We start from the raw sequence: 19262 nt of genomic DNA, 5'->3' as shown, positions 1-19262 counted from the left end.
AGTTCACAGTTCTCCTAGCTAAGTATAGATTTGGAAAACAGAATAATATTTGGCTGACACTTGAAACAAAAAGCTACAAATGCAACTGTGTTGCATGTCTTACACAGACTTGAGTCCACCCAAGGATGACTGAATGGTACAGACACAAGACAAACAGACCAAAAAATATTATGCTCTTTCTTTAGCTCTTTCTTGTTGTATCGGACCAATATTTTAATCACACAGCATGCTGACTGATTGAACCCCCCCACCTCCCACACAGATACACACACACCCGCACACACACTCCTGTTGTTACAGCTAGGAACAACAGCAGCCACTGCATGCTTGCACACTAAACAGCGCATACCAGACAATGGAAGATTTCTCAGATTGCTATGACAGAAGGATCACATGTTGGTCCACGTTGGCGGAGGAAGGATGCTTGTGACATTGCATTCTCTATATCTGTGCTTGCTTATGAAAGAGTGATGATGTGGGCATGATAACACAAGTGGAATTAATCTTAAATTGCATAGCATGTAATAGAATTAGAAAGATTTTCAAGGTCGGGGAATAAAAGTGGATTTATAAAAATCCCCAGTGCATTTAGGCGAATATATCAATTAGTATACATACACACAAAATAATCTGTGAACATTTCAGTCACAGTACCAAATGGTGTGTGCCAAGAGTCACATGACCTACATCCAAAAAGGCAGTTTGGCATAGACTCCATCATATAAGGCAGATCTGTGACTAAAAGCTATTGTATGTTTATTATTAGTTATTCAATGTAGTAGTAGAAAGACTACCTTATTGAATTTTCTTACTAGTGCACACTAGTACAATCTCTGCATATGTGTATTAGAACTTGGATGAAAGCTAGACATATCCGGTGGCCTTCCTAACAGTTGCCATGGTGATATTTCTTACTGGCTGTTACACAACTGCTCTACTTGGAACGGCAGTAACCCTACAAAGCCATGGGTCACCGCAAGGCACATGTCTTACACAGACTCTAGTCCACACGCAGAGAGGTGTGTGATAACAAGAAGGTAGATTTATGAGTAATAGACATTTTCATGCCCAATGGCGTTCGGACTCAGAGCATATGATGACAGAATGGGATAATTTTGATGAGTGAAACCAGCCCAGTGACCCTGCGTGACGGTTATATAATACTACGCCGTCATCGTCACCCCCATCCCAACTTCCCACTTTCCCAGTGGGGAGTCAAGTGGATCTTATCTCCTACGTTTGGGCTTGTGAAAATGGGTCAGAATCCATGACCTTAAACTTAAAGTATCTGTCAGGTATTCGATTGACTCCCTCACTAGCTTGTATATTGAATTGCAATATGGTCATTTTTTCCATCAGTAGTGTTACCAATCCTTCTCATGCCCTCATGCATTCACTTTTCCTAACACCAGCTATAGATGCTGCTTTGGGACCCAAACATGGAATTCAATAGCATCAAAATCATATGGGATTCTGACCAAAGAAGAATGAACAAATAAGCGTAGCACAAAACAAAGACTTTTATTCGTTCCCATTGACAAAACCAACAAACAAACAGTTATGCAACATTGCTGTATCCAAATATGTCATGTAACAATACTAATGAATATCATTATTGTAATAACATGGAATGTAGTACTCTCCCTTTATACATTTGGAGAATTTGCTCTCATAATAGGTGCTGTCCGATAAATAAATAAGTCTCTCGCCCCTTTCTCGGATATTTATGAATATAGTTTCTGTAGTCTTCACTTTGCATACAAATAGAGTAGAACTCACAAGCTTGACTTAACACACACTCATCACAGCTGAATGTGTTGAGGGCATGAACTGGTCTTAATGCTCTCATTGGAAATGGAAACAATTCTGTAGCTTTCTTTCCCAAGTCTGCCTTTTTTGAGTCTTGTTAAAGCACGAGGACAAATGCGACATCTTCTGTGTTACGCAAACCTGACAAGTAGACAAAATGTAGCCAATCACCAACAAACTTGCTTGTGTAGTCCAGTTGGCGTTGAAGGATCAGACACATGCTGTATTCGGAATCATTTCTACTAGATGAGAGCGCTACTTACATACTACAGTGTGCCGCATAAAATTATCTAATTTACTCAGTCATTCCTTGACTCCCAATAATGTTCGTTCATCTATGTATGTCAATCATTTTCCGTACTGCTTATCCTCACAAGTGTCACGGAGGATACTGGAGCCTATTCCAGCCAGCTATTGACAGCAAGCAGGAGACTCCCTGAATTGGTTTCCAGCCAACTATGTATCTATATATCAAAGATATATATATATATATATATATATATATATATATATATATATATATATATATATATATATATATATATATATATATATATACTATAATGAAAGGCCCCAAAAAATAAATGGTCTCCACTAGATGCCAGAAAATGTTTTGATTGTTTTTTTTCACATTGTTTTTGTACGATGTTCAGATTTTTGCACCGTCCCCCGAACAGCATGATTGCCTAAGTCATTTTAATGTAATTACAGGATATAAAACTAAAACATAGCAATATATTGGCTAAAGACTTTTGTAGATTTACTGTCGTCCAGATGATGATATTCTGCTAAGATTGGATCTAGGCAACCAGACTGTTAGCATCAATTTTCCAAAAATGTTATACTATCACCCTAAAGTTTTGTGCTTCATCGCAATAAAGATTAGTAAACTCTTATGGAATATACCCTCAATACTTGTTTGAAGAGCCATACGAAATGGTGATCTGGATAGGCAATGATTCTGAAAACAGCATTGGTGACTGGACGGACACCTTCTTCCAAGGCATCGAGCACCTAGCCCGAGCCGTGGTTCTCCAGCTCGGAGATAATGTTGATCAGATTCTGCAGGCCGAAGATGTATCCGGTGTCCTGGCCCTCATGGACCACGCTGTCCTCGCGGTAATGTCTGCACGTGGTGTGGGCAAAGTCTATCATCCGCACATCCACCGCCGGGCCGCGTGCATCCGAGCGGGGCGGGCAGCCGCTACAGGGAAAACTGTCGCTGTCCTCGGCAGAAATGGAAGGACCACGGGTGAAATCCAGCGCACCCGCTACCCCAATGTCTTCCTCCTCTGCTTCTGCTTCCTCCTCATCTTCCTCTTCGTCATCTTCCTCGGAGAGGCCGCCCTCGGTGCGTCGCCGTGTGTGCTTTCGGTGCGGTGCCCCATCGTAGATGATGAGTAGAGAGCTGGAGTAGAAGCGGTATGATTCGCAAGCCTCCAGAGCGGCCTGCATGTCCCGGAGCCGGCGGAGCACCGGCGACAGAAGTTCGTGACGCAGGCGCCGTCCACTGTGGAAGAACTGGACCAGAGCCTCTTTGAAGTCTGACAGGGTGAGTTTACGGCCGTGGTACTTATTCATGAACATCAGCTGGTCCGTGTCGGATTGATACACCTGTCGAGAGAGCAAAATCAGGGTGCTTGTTGAACACTATTATCATACATACAGACTGTACGCACATAAATACTATGTAAAAGCTCAATAAGAATTTCAACAGGAGGTGGGCTAGCATTTGGGTAATAATTATTTTGATTTATGAAATAAATTTATACAAATGATTACCGTTTAACTTACTACAGCTATATGTCAAAAATGAACTTTACTGTAATATTAATGGAGAGAGGACATAATGTATTTTGTGGCTTTCGTGTGTTTATATGAAAGTACCTGCATGCCGCACAGTCGAACGCCTATGGACGCTGACGTGCTCTGCTGGCACTTGCGGATCTGAACGGCCTTTTTCTCTTCTGAGGCGTCATCTCCGTGCTGGCGCGTGCCCATTTTTAGGTCCAACACGCAAGGCACGGTGTGCTGCCACGTGAGGTTTTCCAACAGGATGAATTCTGGCACCATGAGTCAAGAAAAGGTATGACAAAAGTGTGGTGGAAATATCACACAACCAAACATTAGTACATTCTTTTGTGTGATTTCAGAGACTCCGATTTATAATAACTCTCTGGCCACCATTGGTGAAAATTAATTGGCCAACAATGGGCGTCATTGGCGCTGAAACATGATCCTTCATCTGCTTTACTAACTACCAAAACACATACTACTTAAAATAATAGAAATCAATGAATTATAAAATGCTGCCTTTGGTTTTGTGTGTATATGAATTTGTTCTTGTATCATACTAAGAAAAAAAATGAACAAACACTATCTTGATAAAAGCTTCTGGGGACGGACATGTGCACAACCATGACTCTCTATTGTTGTGTCTCGTGTCAGTGAGAAGGTCATAACAATCCATGACGGGTGCACTTTAGTAAGGTGACACCAAGGTACAAAGACATTACAAGGTGGCTATTGTGCCAGCTCGCCTCGAGTCTTCACCAAGCTATTGTGTGTAGTATTCTATAAAAAGCGGTCTGTTAATGTCATTTCATTAACACGTTTTTCATTTGTGACAATGTGCCGTCGGCATTGGAAGGATACTGTGTTGATTCCGGTGCTTGGCAGTGTCCTTCATCCTCTGTAGGTGCTGTTGGTGACACTTGAGGCTCCAAGGGTTGTGTTTGAGCTGCGGGACAGCGTTGCTGTGGCTGCGCTCCAGGTGGTAGTACAGAACCTCAGCCTGCTGAAACCACTCCAGTTCCATGTCTTCCTGCAGCTTGAGAACGCTGGATAGCGGAGGAGAAATAAACTCTTGAGCATTATTTTAATCACTCCATTTATATACAGTTAAATTTAGATGAATGCGTGACAATCTAGAAGTCAAAGCCTCTCTCCTGTATGGATCCTGGGAATTCGCGCCTCTCAGCATTGTAAAAGGAGACGCTTTTATCTACTTTTGCTTTTAAAGCAGAACTCAACCCACCGGGCAGCTGTGGGCACTTTGACATAGTGGCATATGTCATCCCACAATCAGATGAGTCACGCCATCGTCTGATGCGGTAGACTTGTCAGCAAGTGTTAATTGCTTTCAACACAACAAACCAAGTCACAGATGTACTTCACACACCAGTGAGCATGTCAGTAAGCACCATTGCACATTGGCGGTATCCTGTTATCTGTTACCAATCGCAGTGAACCCCCACGTATCTAGAATTAGTGTTCACAAATTCACCTATAGTATGTAATTTTTTTTCCAGGTGACGATTTGGTATAATTTGTGGAAATGCTCCAATGTGTAGTAAAATGTTCTGTGAAGGTATTACTACAGAATCGTCCAATGCTATCTCTGCCAAGTAACAATGATGCTTCATTTGTACTGTTTTTATTCATTGTTTTAAGTACTCTTCATAGATATGATGTTCTGTTATGAGGCCTTTTTTGCTGTAGGCTGAATGTGTCGGGTGTTCATTTGCAGTCATGAATGTTTATCTGCCACCGGGCAATAACAACATCAATCTCTGGAGTAAAGCTTTCTTGCTTTTCACCTCTTGTCTTTGCGCGAGTGGCGGCTCCGTCCCTCTTTGCTGACATTTTCGCTTTCCCCAAGCGGCAAGGACGTCACGATGTTTCCCCACTTTAATATCTTGCTTTTGGGCTCGCTGTCGGTCGACGGGTCCTTGTTCTCCAAATCTGCCGCTGGGTCGCTGTGAAGGGGATATGCGATGAGACAGAGGTTGCCTTCTTCATCCTCCTCAAAGCTCACAGACACGACACCTGAAAGAAGGTGAGTGCAACGTTATTCCAGTCAAATTGCTGTTGCCTAGAAACTAAAACGAGTTATTGTATTTAATAAAAATGAGAAAATATTGATGCAGGAACCATTAGAAGACTTAAAACTTTCACCATCTAAAACAACTCTAGACAACAGATATTTTTTAGTCTAAACACAAAAGACAGCAAACTACAAAAGTGGTATTAAAATACCATACCAGGACACAAATGCATCCAAAGCATACTATATATACTTCTAATGTATACAGAACATGAAATATTTTACTGCAAAAGGGCAAATACAAAAGAAACGCTGAACCTTTGCAACTTTCCCTCTGAGCAAAAATGCAAACGCAGACATTTTGTGTAGCGAGGACGTGAGAATGAAGATAAGGTGACAAAGATGCTGACAGAGAACCAAACAATGCTGGCAGAGCAACAAAACAGACGATAGAGATACGTGGGATTTTCCCACTCTTCTTTGCTAGCGTAATTCTTTTTTTTTTTTTTAACTAGGCACAAAAATATGAATACAGCTTGCAGCAGCAAGGTTGACATGATCTGTCACTTATCTGGATGGGGTTACAAATAATGTGTATAAAAAGTGTATAAAAAAAACTACCTGTCTGTTCAAAGCGGCAAAGCTTGTTCAAGATGCGGGACAAACTGTGGGTGATGTGCTCAACCAATCTGACAGTATCTGGATGCATGCAAATATGACTTCTCAGACATCCAAGTGGGTATTATGCACTTAAACTCAGGTTTTGTGGTAGCACAAGCACAAGTGAGCACCTGGTATTGGTTGACACAAGGTAGCCTACCCACCTTGCTCATCTGACCTCCTGTGCAAACCTACAAGCCCACACAAACGGACAGCCAGCATGTCCCATTTGCTGCGCCTTGCATTCTATGACGCAGCGCCCCCCTGTGGCGTTATGTCACATTTCCTTCCACTTGGCAGCCGTAAACAAAACACGCAGAATCCGAATGAGCGATTCTTTTACCTCTGTACTGGGGAGTGAACCTTCTCATCTCAGCCGGCAGGCTCTTGTAGAACTGATGCTCGCGGGGGATGAGGGGCTTGCAGATGGTCTGCTCCCCAAAGCGTAGCACGCAAGAATGGCCCCCCACCTGGTGGATGAAGGGCTCAAGTATGACCCCTTTGTCCGCGTAACACTGCGGTTGCTGCTGCGTTTTCTGCTTCTGGATCTCTGCATTCTTGGCTCGCTGGGCCTGAGCCTCGGTAGCCGGACTCATCCTCCTCGGGCCCTGGCCACACTTCGGGGGGCATCAGCCTCCTCACTGCGGATGTGTGCACGGAAAAGGCGCAGTGCAGGCTAGGCTAGGTCGAGTTATTGTCTCCCGTACAGATGAACTGCTTCCTCATGAGCAGTCGACTGGGATGCTCATCAAAACAAAGCCAGGAGGAAGAGGAGGAGGAACAGGAACTAGAGGAGAGCAGGAGAAACCTGCTCTGATTTCATGGACTAGATATGTCTCCTTTGCCTCCGCTTCTGGTATGGCACGGAAGAGAGATTTAGAAGCAGACGGACGACGTTTGACAGTCCGAAGAAGGAAGAAGGCTCTCTGACAGCGAAGGCTGTGCTCACCACTTGAAAGCGATGCCCAGTTTGACACAGGCCCCGCCCCTTTTAGAGAAGGCAACCAATCGGGAGCGTCCAAAGTAAGTGGTTGGGTGGCAACCTATGTGCGGGAGGAGAGAGAGAGAGGATGAAGAACAGGCTGTTTGTTTGTTTGTTTGGAGGGGGAAGGGAGAAGGAGGAAGAATAACAAAAGTGGAGGGTGGGGGATAAACTCGGAGGGTTTGAAGAGCCAAGCAACATTTCCTAAATTAATATTTGCAGGGACAGTTGTCCCTCCAGTGGAACGCTCTCCTTCTTTTTTTGGGTTAGCACATCTGCCTAACATGTCTCAGATTGGGGGTTCAATCCCCGTCGTGTTCCAACTTTCCTGTCTGGAGTTTGAATGTTCTCCCTGGGCCTGAATGGCTTTTCTCTGGGTTTTATTCAACCCCATTAATCAACATGTAGCCCCAAATGATTCCATGTACAATCATTCAACAAGAATATATGTCAAACCAAACTTCTCTTCACATTCTTTTTAAGAAGATTTGAGAACAGGATGCGCTAGTATAAACTGGGAGAGCAGACAACTGCCAAGACCTTGTGCTGCGAGTGAAAGTGGAAAATTAAATCCTCACCTCACAGGCTCCTACCTCCTCTTGACCCAGATTATTAGTTGGCTAAATAATATGGGATTAACTACTGTCTTCATTCGCGTGCATGCCTTTTCAACACTTGAGACTGTGTGAATTTAGTGCATTGAAGTCCCGCTATGGAATATTAAAGAATTGTTCACGGCTAACAGGAAATCCTTGGGATTTTCCTGGGCGCGTGTGCACGTATGTGTACTGTACATTCAAGTTGCCCCGGCAGAGCAGAGAATAGCGCCGGAAAGATCGTCACTAATCTTTCTAATCCAGCCTCTTGGAACACAAGAGAAAAAAATAGCCCATGACAAACAAGGACAAAATAGCCCATAAGTCACACTTGAACTAGCTTTAAAGGGTTTTGATTGTGTACAACGTGTTGGAGTAGTCCATGTGATTCCTAGACCTTGCTTTGCATACAATACACAATGCCTCTTATCAGGGAGATCAGAACTATTAAACTTGCTTGCACGGCTTCTTGTCACACAGTACAATAAAAATCCTGTCACTCAAAGTACATCCATGTTGAGTTACAACATGTCAAATGCCTTTTTGAAGGGAGATATTTTGAACCCTTTCAGGGAGAGTGGTCTCTGCAGTGCACATCTAATCAAAAATTCTGATTATCTTGACTAATAAATAGCCTGCTCAGATCAAATGATAGCTTCCAATCCTTCCATTTAAAATGGATTGGACTTCCATTGCCGTCAATGGCAACTAAAAAGAGCTATGTTACGTAACAAAACAAAACATCGATAAAATACCACAGCAAAATATGCATGGGTCACAATTATTAAAATTTATGCCTTAAGTTTTAATTTTTTTATATTCATTTAATTTTATTGATAATTATTTATACTTTTGTTATGGGTTATCTACATTCTTTTTTTATTTATTATTATTTAAACCATGGATTTTTCTTCAAAAATTGATCTTTCAATCAATTGTGCATTGATCATTGCAAAATACTAGCGGTTATCAGTAATACTACAATTGGATCCCAAATGAATACAACAAATTATTGTCCCATGTGACCTGCCATATATGGATGCAATAAAAAAAAAAACTTATTTGCACATGAAAGGGTTAAAAAAAATTAAGTCCCTCTTTTAGTCAGCACACAGGTTGCTCTTCAAGTTTAAGTGCAACTCAAAAACTCTCGTACTAATTACCGCGAAACGTTGTGGAAGGGTGTGGCATGAACCAAGCCCATCCACAAGAATTATTAATAATAAGAAGGGATAGGCATCTGATATAACAAAGTACTTTAACATCCAGAGTGACTATGAAGCAACAGTGATTAGAAACACAGGAGTACTGTATATTCAGTTCAACTTTTGAAGCAGGTGCAGAATGATGACACAGACTCACAAAAACATATTTAGAAATGGAATGTTCCCAATTATTTGTCTCAAATCATAGACACATTTATTGTCATTTCTGAAAATAGAGCCAGTTTAAAGTTTCATTGTCTATGCATTATTGTAAATGCTGGAGATTTTATTAGTCTGTCTGAGCCAATTAGCTAACCAAGATTTTTTTTAAATGCAAAAAACATCAGCCGAGGGCAATACATTCACATGCTCTTGAGTCACCTCCAACGCAAGAAAAAGTTTGGGTCTTGGGGTTGGTTAGAGGTCACCTGGGGCTTATCACAATGTGTCTGTTTCCATTGGTGTGTGCACAGGATGTACAAAGACAGGAGTGGAGGCCAACAGGAAGTTGGATTCTTGTCCATAACTTGCACGCAGCATGCAATTCCAAGAATATCACCCCTGACAACATTGGAGCTTTTCTAACCTCCACACAAGGACAGATTCAAATTAAATATTCTTTACTAAACAGAACAAATGCAACTGGAACAGAGTGAAAAGGAATATGGGTGAGGTAAAGTGGGTCGATGCTTTACTGAATCAGGTCATGAGCCGCTTCAGGGCTTTACAGCTTGTTAGGGCGTCCCAGAAATTTGATTGGCATACCTGAGACTCGGTCACAGCATGAATGGAACGTGCTCTGAGTTTTCTCCATTATTGAATCAGCAGGTAATCGTAGTCAGGATATTTCCAGAAATAGAGAGAAAACGACTGAGAAAATGTGTATACTAAAGGTACAACACTCGTTTAACCTGTCACCAGTCAGTACAGAGCATATATTTAAAAAAAAACATAAAACCTAATTTATTAGCAATGTTGACTTTTCCATAAACCAAACATGTGGTTTGAACACATCGTCTTTTCGCTCACTCTTAAGTTTAAAATAACAAAGTTGCTTTGGCAAATAAAATAAAAAAATCTGTTTTCAAGATATAGTTTACTGTGCCCCTTTTTATTGTCAACCTTTGTCCTGGAAGAGACTTAAGAGTGTTTAAGGACGGGTGAGACAAATAATCTGGATTTACCTGGAATGATTTATGCACTTGCCAAGTGCATAGCTCCATTGACCTGAGCAGTATATTGGCACTGTATATAGGATGGCATACAGACAATGGAGAAATGAATGTAGAGCAACGACCTTGAAGATACACAAACACGTGCGCGGGACCCCTGGCACCTAACTCCTATATAGTGGAAAAGGTCTTACCTGCATTGTGATCTAAAGGGTCATTTTCCAGACTGATCCTCTCACATCACTAGATGTAAATCCGTGAAGCAAATCCTTCTGGGTCACCAAACACACCAGCCCAAACTAAAAATACGACATACAATAGACAATTGGAGCGGTGTGGCGTCTATTAATACTCAATTTTGCTTCAAACACAAGAGGGCTGCTGCACACACACAGGAAATTATTTCCTGGCTGATATCCATAACGAAGATGTATAGCTCATGTTTGTGCGATAGTATGTTGGCTTTGAGTGTGACGACAAATTTAGCTGGCCTGCACGAGTGTAGGGACAGGTGTTTTGTGGAAGAGGGCATTAAACTCACTCAACCGTCGCACACGGCATCTTCAAGCTAAAGTGTCATTGGATTTAATGTGTGATAAAGAATGCACAAAAATGCAGTCTGACACGAGGGTTTCTGCTTGATCTCTTGAAATGTTTCTGTTTAAAATCTTTACAACATAAAAGGTGAATATGCTGCCCACTGCACCATGGTCTCATGCAGAAAATGGTTACCTCAAGGGCTGGTTTCAAGTTATTGCAACCTTGTTCTTCCTTCAAGGAAAGTCATAATAGTCTTCAGTTACTTTTACACTGCATTTCCATCAAACTGAATGTTGGTATGTGCAACATTCCCTCAATTTTCCTACTCGTCAATTGGGCTTTTGTTAATGATGCAAAGGTCCAAGTGCAGCCCTCTGGGCAGATTTGACCCTGAATTTTCATGAAGGCTTATTCTAGTTAGTTGTCCAGTTCTGTCAAGTTCAATTATATTTTCAATGGCAGCTTCAGATGCTCAGTGGTCCCAAAATGCCTTCCTTATTTTAACTTCAGTGATTTTAATGTCATTATACTTGTATAATGACAATAAAAGCATTCAATTCAATTCAATACTCAACAACAATGATCTGGTATTCCACATTTGAAAGACAGCGAACGGGTGTTTGTCTAGTTACATCCCTTACATTTCAACACCTTTAACTGTGTCAGGCATGATTGTCCACAAACACACGTCACATGGACAGAGAGGAGAATGGGAGCAGGTTGCCAACAACCCTCATGCCAGATCGAAATACATTCATCTCAGCCACCACAAATGACATCGCCTACACACCGAATCACACGCTATTAAAAGGAAACACTGGCCTAAGTACAATGGAATGCCCTCTGCAAAGCACTGTGCACAGCTAAACTGAATTTATATGCAACTCAGTCTTACCCAAAAAGGTAAAGCAACTGAAGCCATGACAATATGTTTACATCTCTGTCTAAACTTCCAGTATAGAATAACTATGGAAAATAGACAGATGTTTTGGTGACACAAATGCAGCCATTCAAGTGAAACAGGGAAGGTAAAAGGTTTGCATTGTGAATTCTATATTTGAAGTCACCATTGTCCACTCCCGTTGATTCACAACGTGACAAATCTAACTGACATAGTGTGCCTGGGACAAGACCTTGGAGCGATATTACAAACCCTGCATGTTTTGACTGAGCTTGGAAATAGCAAATGTTTCTCACTGTTTAAGAGAAGGAATATTCCCTCCTTCCTTAGCTATTTGGCAACCGTTCTTAATTGTTCTATAGGCTGTTGCAATTATGTCAACTAAAATATGTACCCAAACGCCAATCATATAAATCATGTCTACCCAAGGGCGTTATGTTTTAATGTGGTGCCTGTGTGAAGCACAGCAGAGAATGTGAGTGATGCCTGCAAACTGTAGGTTTGCACAGAATTGGCGGAATTGTTGTCGGCCTCATTGGCAGAGAGATGTCTGTTTCTATGCCGCAAATCATGCAGGTGTGGGGGACACGTGAGGAAGAGCGCACATGTCAAAAAGATCAGCAAAGTGCCTTGTCAGTCAAAAAAGCTTTACCCTGTTCAAATAATTATATTGTGTCACTCAGTGCTTTTCATCATATGCAGAGTGAACATCTTGTACCAATTTCACACAGCTATTTTATCATCTTTTTAAAAAACCCTCAAACGAGCAGTCTGACTCCCTCTTACACCAACCTCAAGTGGGGAAACCATTTGTGTTCATCATTTTTAAGCACAATAGATTTTAACTACAATTTTGACACAAAATCTTACTTCTGATTAAAAAAAAAAGAGCGGGCAGCGTGTGGCCAGCTGTTGGGTAACCTTGCGTTACATTTCAGCTCAATACAACTGAACTTTATATAGAAATAATAATTAAATTTAATTTTTACCTCTCTTTGACCAAGTGTGTTAAGTGTGGGTTTGGATCCAGCACCCCATTACCGTGATTGTAATTAGCGCTGTTGAAAATGAATGAATAAATTATCATCCGCCCAATGTGGGTGTAAGGGCCAGCTTTTTCTTATTCACAAAATGCTGTACATCAGAACGACTGACTACACAATATTGAAGGGATCAAAGAAACAAACCACACACACACAAATGCCCATACATACACATCACCCAAAATAGAAATGGCCTCAATATCACTGGTCCTGTTTACCTTGAAAGAGTTTTCAGCATGAAAGATTTGCATAAAAGCATTTCACCTGAAGCCAAAAACCACGAAAAGCTAGTTCCTCGCAAACTCTATTGCAGTTTGCTTTCCATTAAGCCAGCAGCCAGCTGCCCTAGAACAATAAATAAAAATCTAATAAAATATATAAACTGAGTCATAAGACCATAGATGCCGAGTCGCTCCATGTGATCTACGTACATTGGAAGAAATGACGCACAGGACCACAATAGAATAGCACAGGTGACTCAGATCTAATATGCAGCAAATATGAAAAAAAAATGTATGACTAGAGAAATCAAAGATTAAAAAATAAGTATCTTGAAAACATACAGTATACTTTAGAGCAGGGCTCACCAACTCTGGTCCTCGAGGGCACCTATCAAGTCTGTTGTCCATGTATGTCTTCTCCCACACACTTGAATCAAATAACCAGGATTGTTATCGCTTCTGGAGAAATTGCTACTAAGGTAAACTTTTGATTCAGGTGAGTTGGTGACCCCCGCTGTATAGGATATGACTCATGTTCCTCCACTGTTGTGTGAGATTAGGCTGCCGTCATAACCTTGGACCTCATATTTTACCTAGACAAATGGAGTGCATCGTGTTTTAGACGCTGTTAATTTTCTGGCCAGCTATTGGTTGTAACACCATAAAAGCGACAACTGCACAATGATTACTGCGGGTGATCGTGATTGAAGAAAAATGACATTAGGTGACTCATACCCACACACTAAGCGACCACACAGGAGAACCATTGATGCCTTGGTGCAGAAAAACAGTTTGTCGCTACTGTAAATATACACAATGTACTACACTAAAAATCCATATCTCAATCAATTTAATGGACCTGAAATCTTCCTCAATTATGAAGAGCATTTTTTGGATGAATGTGTACATTAAGGGATCCAAGTCATTCAGTTTAAAGACAATGATACTAAATACCAAGTCTGACAGCAGGTTCTCGTTTAAAATGCAATTCAACTCCCAAGCAGAACTAAAACCCAAATGAGATTACCACATGCTGTCTGGAGATTAAAACTGGGCACACTCTCCAGACTAAGACATGATGACTAATTTGGAAATTCCCGCCACCAAGGTGAGACGCAGTAGTCGGTCACTTGAAGAGGATTGAAGTCCAAGAAGCACTTATGGCTGCCAGCCTTAATCTTGCTATGATACTCTTCCATGAATAAAATGTTACGGTCTTTCCTGATGTGTTTTGATTGTCATTTCAACATTAATTCCAAATCAATTCATTACGAGAATATGGAAATCCCTATTTTAGGCAGTCTCAGGACACAGAACATCCCACTCGTGCCTTTCTATGTAACCCGTGATTGACAAGAAACTACTGCAGAGTGTTATCTGTCAAGCCAACTTGGATAGGTTTCTGCACCCACAACCCTGAGCAGCACAAACGGTGCAGAAAATGGATGAATGGGTGGACTGGAGGTGTTTATGACCACATTAAAGTAGCTGCAACTTAATCTTGCAAGTGTCAGTGAAATATGTTGCCCCAAGATTAAGCTTCAGTTAATAGAGAGAAGACATTAGGTCATCAAATGGGCATGTCTCTCCTGTTTCCAGTGACAGCCAATCTCAGGCTGGTGGATGTCAGCCTTGATGGCTATCTGAAAAGTTAGGGAATCCTTATAGCATTCTGTCTTATGCAACAGCCCAGAATTGCCCCTCTAGTACATGTTAGCCATTCTAACGAAGGGCCACGATGTTCTTTTTTCCGTTCCCAATGAATGAATGGCTAAAGATACTTAGAATGAGCTGAAAATGTTCACTCATAAGAGCAAAATTAACTCTCGAGGTTGTTCAGAAAACATTTGTCACAATATTATAAAAATAACCTCCATAAAGGGTAGCCAAAAAACATGAAAAAGTCGGCTACTTTTAACATTGATCTCATTTCTTCTTGCTGTACATTATTACATTATTTCCTTCAAAGGAGGATGCATTCAAATTGTCTCTTTGTTTAGTGTCAATTATCATCAAAATAAAGCTTGAGGCTAAGTTGGAAAACAACACGTACATTTTGATAATACTGTGAATCCTAGCTCATTGTTGAACCACTTTAGTTAAACACAATTTGTTAGATTTGATTCATTCATTTTTTAACTTATTATATATAATCAATGTAAGGCGGCGCAGTTATGACTGGTTGGCGCAACGACTCCCACTTCCGCTGTGTGGGATTCGAACCCAAGCTTGCATCAAGTCAGGCAAACATACCATACATCAAGCGCCATCATCTTTGACAGTATTTGAGCAACATTGTTACATAAGAGGCCAGGTATTGTTTGGTCCGTGGAGAAAGACAAGAGGGCCTGCTGCAGACTGATATCAAATAACAAAAGTGCTTTGGAGTGCTAGCCAGTCCTGGCAACAGGATTTATAGCGCGTGTGTGCTTGGGTGTGTGTATCTTAGAGAAGGAAACCCATGCATATCATCTTTACTTTCTGGAGCCTAACCAAAAGATGAGTTTCCATTTTGGCCTGTGTCTTTGGTGTTTGCATGCAATCTGTTGAGTCTATTTTCAACTGCCTCATTCAGAAAGCTATAAAACAGATGGTGTGAACAGCTCTGATGCACCAACACCGATGATAGAAATGAAAGCCTGGCTGCAGATGAGAAACAAGCGGCAATTGGAAAGGTCCTTTACTGACACATGTTGCTGTGGTGTATTGAGTAACATAACCAGAATTCCGTACCTCGATGGCTTGGTCACTTGTGTTTTCAGAAGGCACAGGTTCAAGACAAGTATACAAACCTGACAACTAACTTTTGATGTCATGTGTTTAATGCCTTTAATGCTCTGTTGTCTGAACAGGCTATTCATAAAAACTGCACAATTCGTCACGGTCCCTAAATGGTCACATTTCTGTGGTTTTTCTTATTGTGTTTTTGTTATTTGTTTGCATTCAAAACGTGAATTTGTATGTACTAAACGGAGCTTTGACAGAGTATTTTCAAACAAATAGTGAGACGGCTACCACAAGATATGCTGTGAATTATTATGTTATGTTTAAATGTAATAACAAGGAATATATGCCATTTGGCAGAAATGAACAAGTAATATCTAGTAGCGTGGGTCTAAAACTGATGCAAATAAGCATGCATGCAATTACATGTCAGTTGCTTTGAAAAAACTGCAGAAAATTCTGAGAAAAAGCTTTCCCCCGTTCTTGGAATTAGTTCAAGAATTGGTGGGTGGGTTCATTACTTTCTACTCAGTCAGTGTGCCGTTGACAATGTCTCTGTTTTGTCTCAAAGGACACCAGTCGCACACACTTGGGCTGCAGCACAATGGTGTGTTATGTCACAAAAGAGTCGAAAAACAGCTTAGTAATTCATTTCTCCGTTCTTGTTCAGAATTGCAAGGATGCAAGTTGTACAAAACAATATTCATTGTTTCGTTTGCTTGGTGGTAGCCTGGTGTGACATCCACTTTTAAGTTGTGTAGTCAAGTTTCATCTGCCGTTGCCTGGAAAGCTGGTCATAAAGATGATGACCCAAAGCATTCTAAGAATTAAAACGTTAAAGCTTGCTTCGTCTTCAAGCCAGTGCACACATGCCTCAGGAAACAATACTCAAGTTGTGCATGTATATGCATGAATCAAAATAATAAATACAAAAATAAAAAAAGAAGTAACTTCATATAACTTGGCTTCAAAAATGTTGTTGACTCTTCTGGCTGTCAGCTGAACTATTAAATAGAACACTAGTCATAAATCTAATTTTCAAAGGGTAATGTAATAAGCACGTGAATATTCTTTCATTTGGCAGTCGTAGAGACATCCATTTGAGAGTTGGTCTTAGAAAGCAGAGCCAATATTCGTTCTGTCACGCTATAAAAATACCTGTAGTACTGTATATATAAAGAGGAATCGCCTGGGAATAGGGTACACCATCTCAGTGATCTTGAATATGCTAGAATAAAAAAATAATGAAAGTATGATCAGCGTGTTCACCACACCGATTAACAAGCCACTCTTTGTCAAAATGACATGGCGTAGGCCACATCTAGTTTAGAAAAGCAGTTTGTTCGAAGGCAAGCAAACAATGGCAAAAGTCACGCTGCTCAGGTTATGTAAGCCCTGAACCAAAGCCCGATTGTTCAGGACGTGTGTGAGAGCGGCCTCACAAAAGGAGGAATCAAGAAAGGAGTCCGGATTCATTAGAGCCAGAACATCCTCTTCCACCTGCAATCTTAATTCGCTGAGTGGAGACCTTGGCGAGCAATTTGTGGCCCTGAAAAGACCAGCAAAGTAGCAAGCCACCAGCAAACCAAATTACAGCGATGGAAAAATGCAGCGACTGCCCCATTGACAACAGTGATGACTTGCATAACCACATTTAATTTTCTCCCAATTACACAGCAACACATTAGAGAGTGGAGCACGCATCATTAAAAGGACAAATAATTTTTACACCTAGAGTACCACAAGAATCCCCAGGGGGACACGGCCGAACACCTTGTCCAAGTCCACAAAGCAAAGATTGGGCGAATGGCAATGATGACTATTAAATAAAAGCTGTTTGGAGTGCCTGACGTAACACATCTGGCTTGAAATGTTCATGCCACCCAACAAGCCTAAAACGTACATAAACACAGAGAGAGAATACCTTTTGATTCTTCTGTCAGTCACCCCACAATGTTTGTTCTCTGGGCCGCTTTCTGCTCGGCTGTTATCAATGGACTGTTGATTGGTACATCAGCACACAGCCAACTGGCCATTCATCCAAATTTCAATGGGAATGACGCAAATCCTCGGTCCGTTGTCTTGCCTGTGGCCTGCTGTTGGACTGCGGCCCTCGACAACATGGGCCATAACAACCGAGAAAATACAAGAACCTGGCAAATAGGACCTCAGGATATTCTTTAGCTCATTGCACATCAAACCATTTGAAAAACAACAAAATGTGTCTTACAGACAATCTTGGAAGGTAACAAAACTGCTGTTAAGACAAACATTTAGCATACTTACTACTTTGTTTCATTTTTTCCCCCACAAAAATTTATTCTTGAATCTTTGGTTATGCATGTGCTGCAACTTTTTCTTTACTGCTTGTCCTTATTAGGGTCATTCAATGACATTGTTAAGTGAGCCCATGCTAATGATTGGTCACTAATTAGCTTTAATGGCACAGATAGATAAACAGTCCATCAGTCAATTTTGTGTATTCAGTGAAATTAATGTAACAAAAACACAAACCCACTAAAAAATAAACCAAATATTTAGAATTCCTACAGTAAGGATAGAGCTGATATCCAAACCAAGTATATCAGAGGTTAACTTTGAAGAACATACACATTTATGATAAATGAAATACAACCACACAGTTTTGGAATATTTTTTCTCTGTGTAATTTTTATGATGCAAAAAAATAATTATTTGTGAAAAAACAACTGTCCGCTTCTACAATATGTAAATGTCAATATCAATTACACATTCATGAATAAGTACATTGATTTGTTCTCTAAAGTTTGGTATATTGTTATGCTTATCATGGAAATAAAGGAGTTACTGGATTGGAGTCGTAATTATTACAAAATATTGCCACCTACTGGGCATTTGTGTATGTTGTCGCTGTAGTTTATTGTGGTTTCTCCTGTCTGGAATAAACAACAGAAATTACATTATAGACAGAAGGAATTGGATTAGGATTAATTAAAAAGAAAAGAACACCTATAAATGTACTTCTTTAGTATTAGTAGGGTATGATTCTAAATAGTAATAAAGGTGTGTAGTACTTTAACATCTATAACACAGGGATCACAGTCTATATTTATCTAATGTCATCAATCAAAGTGCATCTAAAGCTGATGGTGTTTCATATTGCTCAGTTCTGTTGCACAAAATCAGAGATGCCATGATCTCTGCCGAAACCCGGGATCGAACCAGGGACCTTTAGATCTTCAGTCTAACGCTCTCCCAACTGAGCTATTTCGGCTTGTAGTACGGTTGGCCCACCACGTAAAATTTCGCATGCTAAAACGAATCCTCAATTTTGTAACAGTGGTGGTGCCATTAATATTTAAAAGAATATCTAAAATGTAGGATTATTTGAGAGTATAGGCACAGAAGGCACCTTTTACACAGAACACCTGTGCGATAGATGTGACTTTTGTTAACACAAAATTAGGTGTCTAACTAATTTCATGCTAAAATGATGTTTGTTTTATAGATTTCATCATGTTACGTCAGCCCTAGAAATGAAAAATCGATGGATATCCTCACTGAAAACAAAAAGTCCATGCATGATGTATCCATGTCCAAAAGG

General features: G+C 40.7%; 1 protein-coding gene, 1 long non-coding RNA gene and 1 other non-coding gene across 4 annotated transcripts; all 3 read right to left on the bottom strand.

Moving 5' to 3' along the window:
• Positions 1-1502: 1502 nt before the first annotated feature.
• On the bottom strand, positions 1503-17993 carry LOC144076036 (inositol hexakisphosphate kinase 2-like). 2 transcript variants are annotated; one of them, XM_077603564.1, is made up of 5 exons: positions 17966-17993; positions 5409-5637; positions 4465-4649; positions 3697-3872; positions 1503-3423 (listed from the first exon to the last, which is right to left on the bottom strand). In XM_077603564.1, the coding sequence occupies exons 1-5, from the start codon at positions 17976-17978 to the stop codon at positions 2824-2826; spliced, it is 1203 nt and encodes a 400-aa protein (XP_077459690.1). In that variant the 5' UTR covers positions 17979-17993; the 3' UTR covers positions 1503-2823. The 2 variants fall into 2 exon arrangements, with proteins under 2 accessions (XP_077459690.1, XP_077459689.1); XM_077603563.1 differs by lacking the exon at positions 17966-17993 and adding an exon at positions 6639-7337.
• LOC144076037 (uncharacterized) lies at positions 10261-17943 on the bottom strand. The gene is made up of 3 exons (XR_013300714.1): positions 17604-17943; positions 10445-10549; positions 10261-10323 (listed from the first exon to the last, which is right to left on the bottom strand). It is a non-coding gene; the product is annotated as an uncharacterized LOC144076037 (long non-coding RNA).
• An 866-nt stretch (positions 17994-18859) lies between the features above and the next one.
• On the bottom strand, positions 18860-18932 carry trnaf-gaa (transfer RNA phenylalanine (anticodon GAA)). The gene has a single exon. It is a non-coding gene; the product is annotated as a tRNA-Phe (tRNA).
• Between the last annotated feature and the right edge of the window lie 330 nt (positions 18933-19262).

This window comes from Stigmatopora argus, chromosome 6, assembly GCF_051989625.1.
Source record: "Stigmatopora argus isolate UIUO_Sarg chromosome 6, RoL_Sarg_1.0, whole genome shotgun sequence".
In the NCBI taxonomy this organism is placed as follows: domain Eukaryota; kingdom Metazoa; phylum Chordata; class Actinopteri; order Syngnathiformes; family Syngnathidae; genus Stigmatopora; species Stigmatopora argus.
Note: the sequence above shows the minus strand (reverse complement) of the source record. Positions and strands in the feature narration are given on the sequence as shown.

Excerpts from the sequence above, each read along its gene's own strand:
- LOC144076036 (XM_077603563.1), bottom strand. The coding sequence starts at position 6,891 with ATGAGTCCGGCTACCGAGGCTCAGGCCCAGCGAGCCAAGAATGCAGAG. Across the intron at positions 5,638-6,638 it reads GTTCACTCCCCAGTACAGAG|GTGTCGTGTCTGTGAGCTTT; the intron begins GTAAAAGAATCG and ends ACCTTCTTTCAG. Across the intron at positions 4,650-5,408 it reads CACTCGCGCAAAGACAAGAG|CGTTCTCAAGCTGCAGGAAG; the intron begins GTGAAAAGCAAG and ends TCCGCTATCCAG.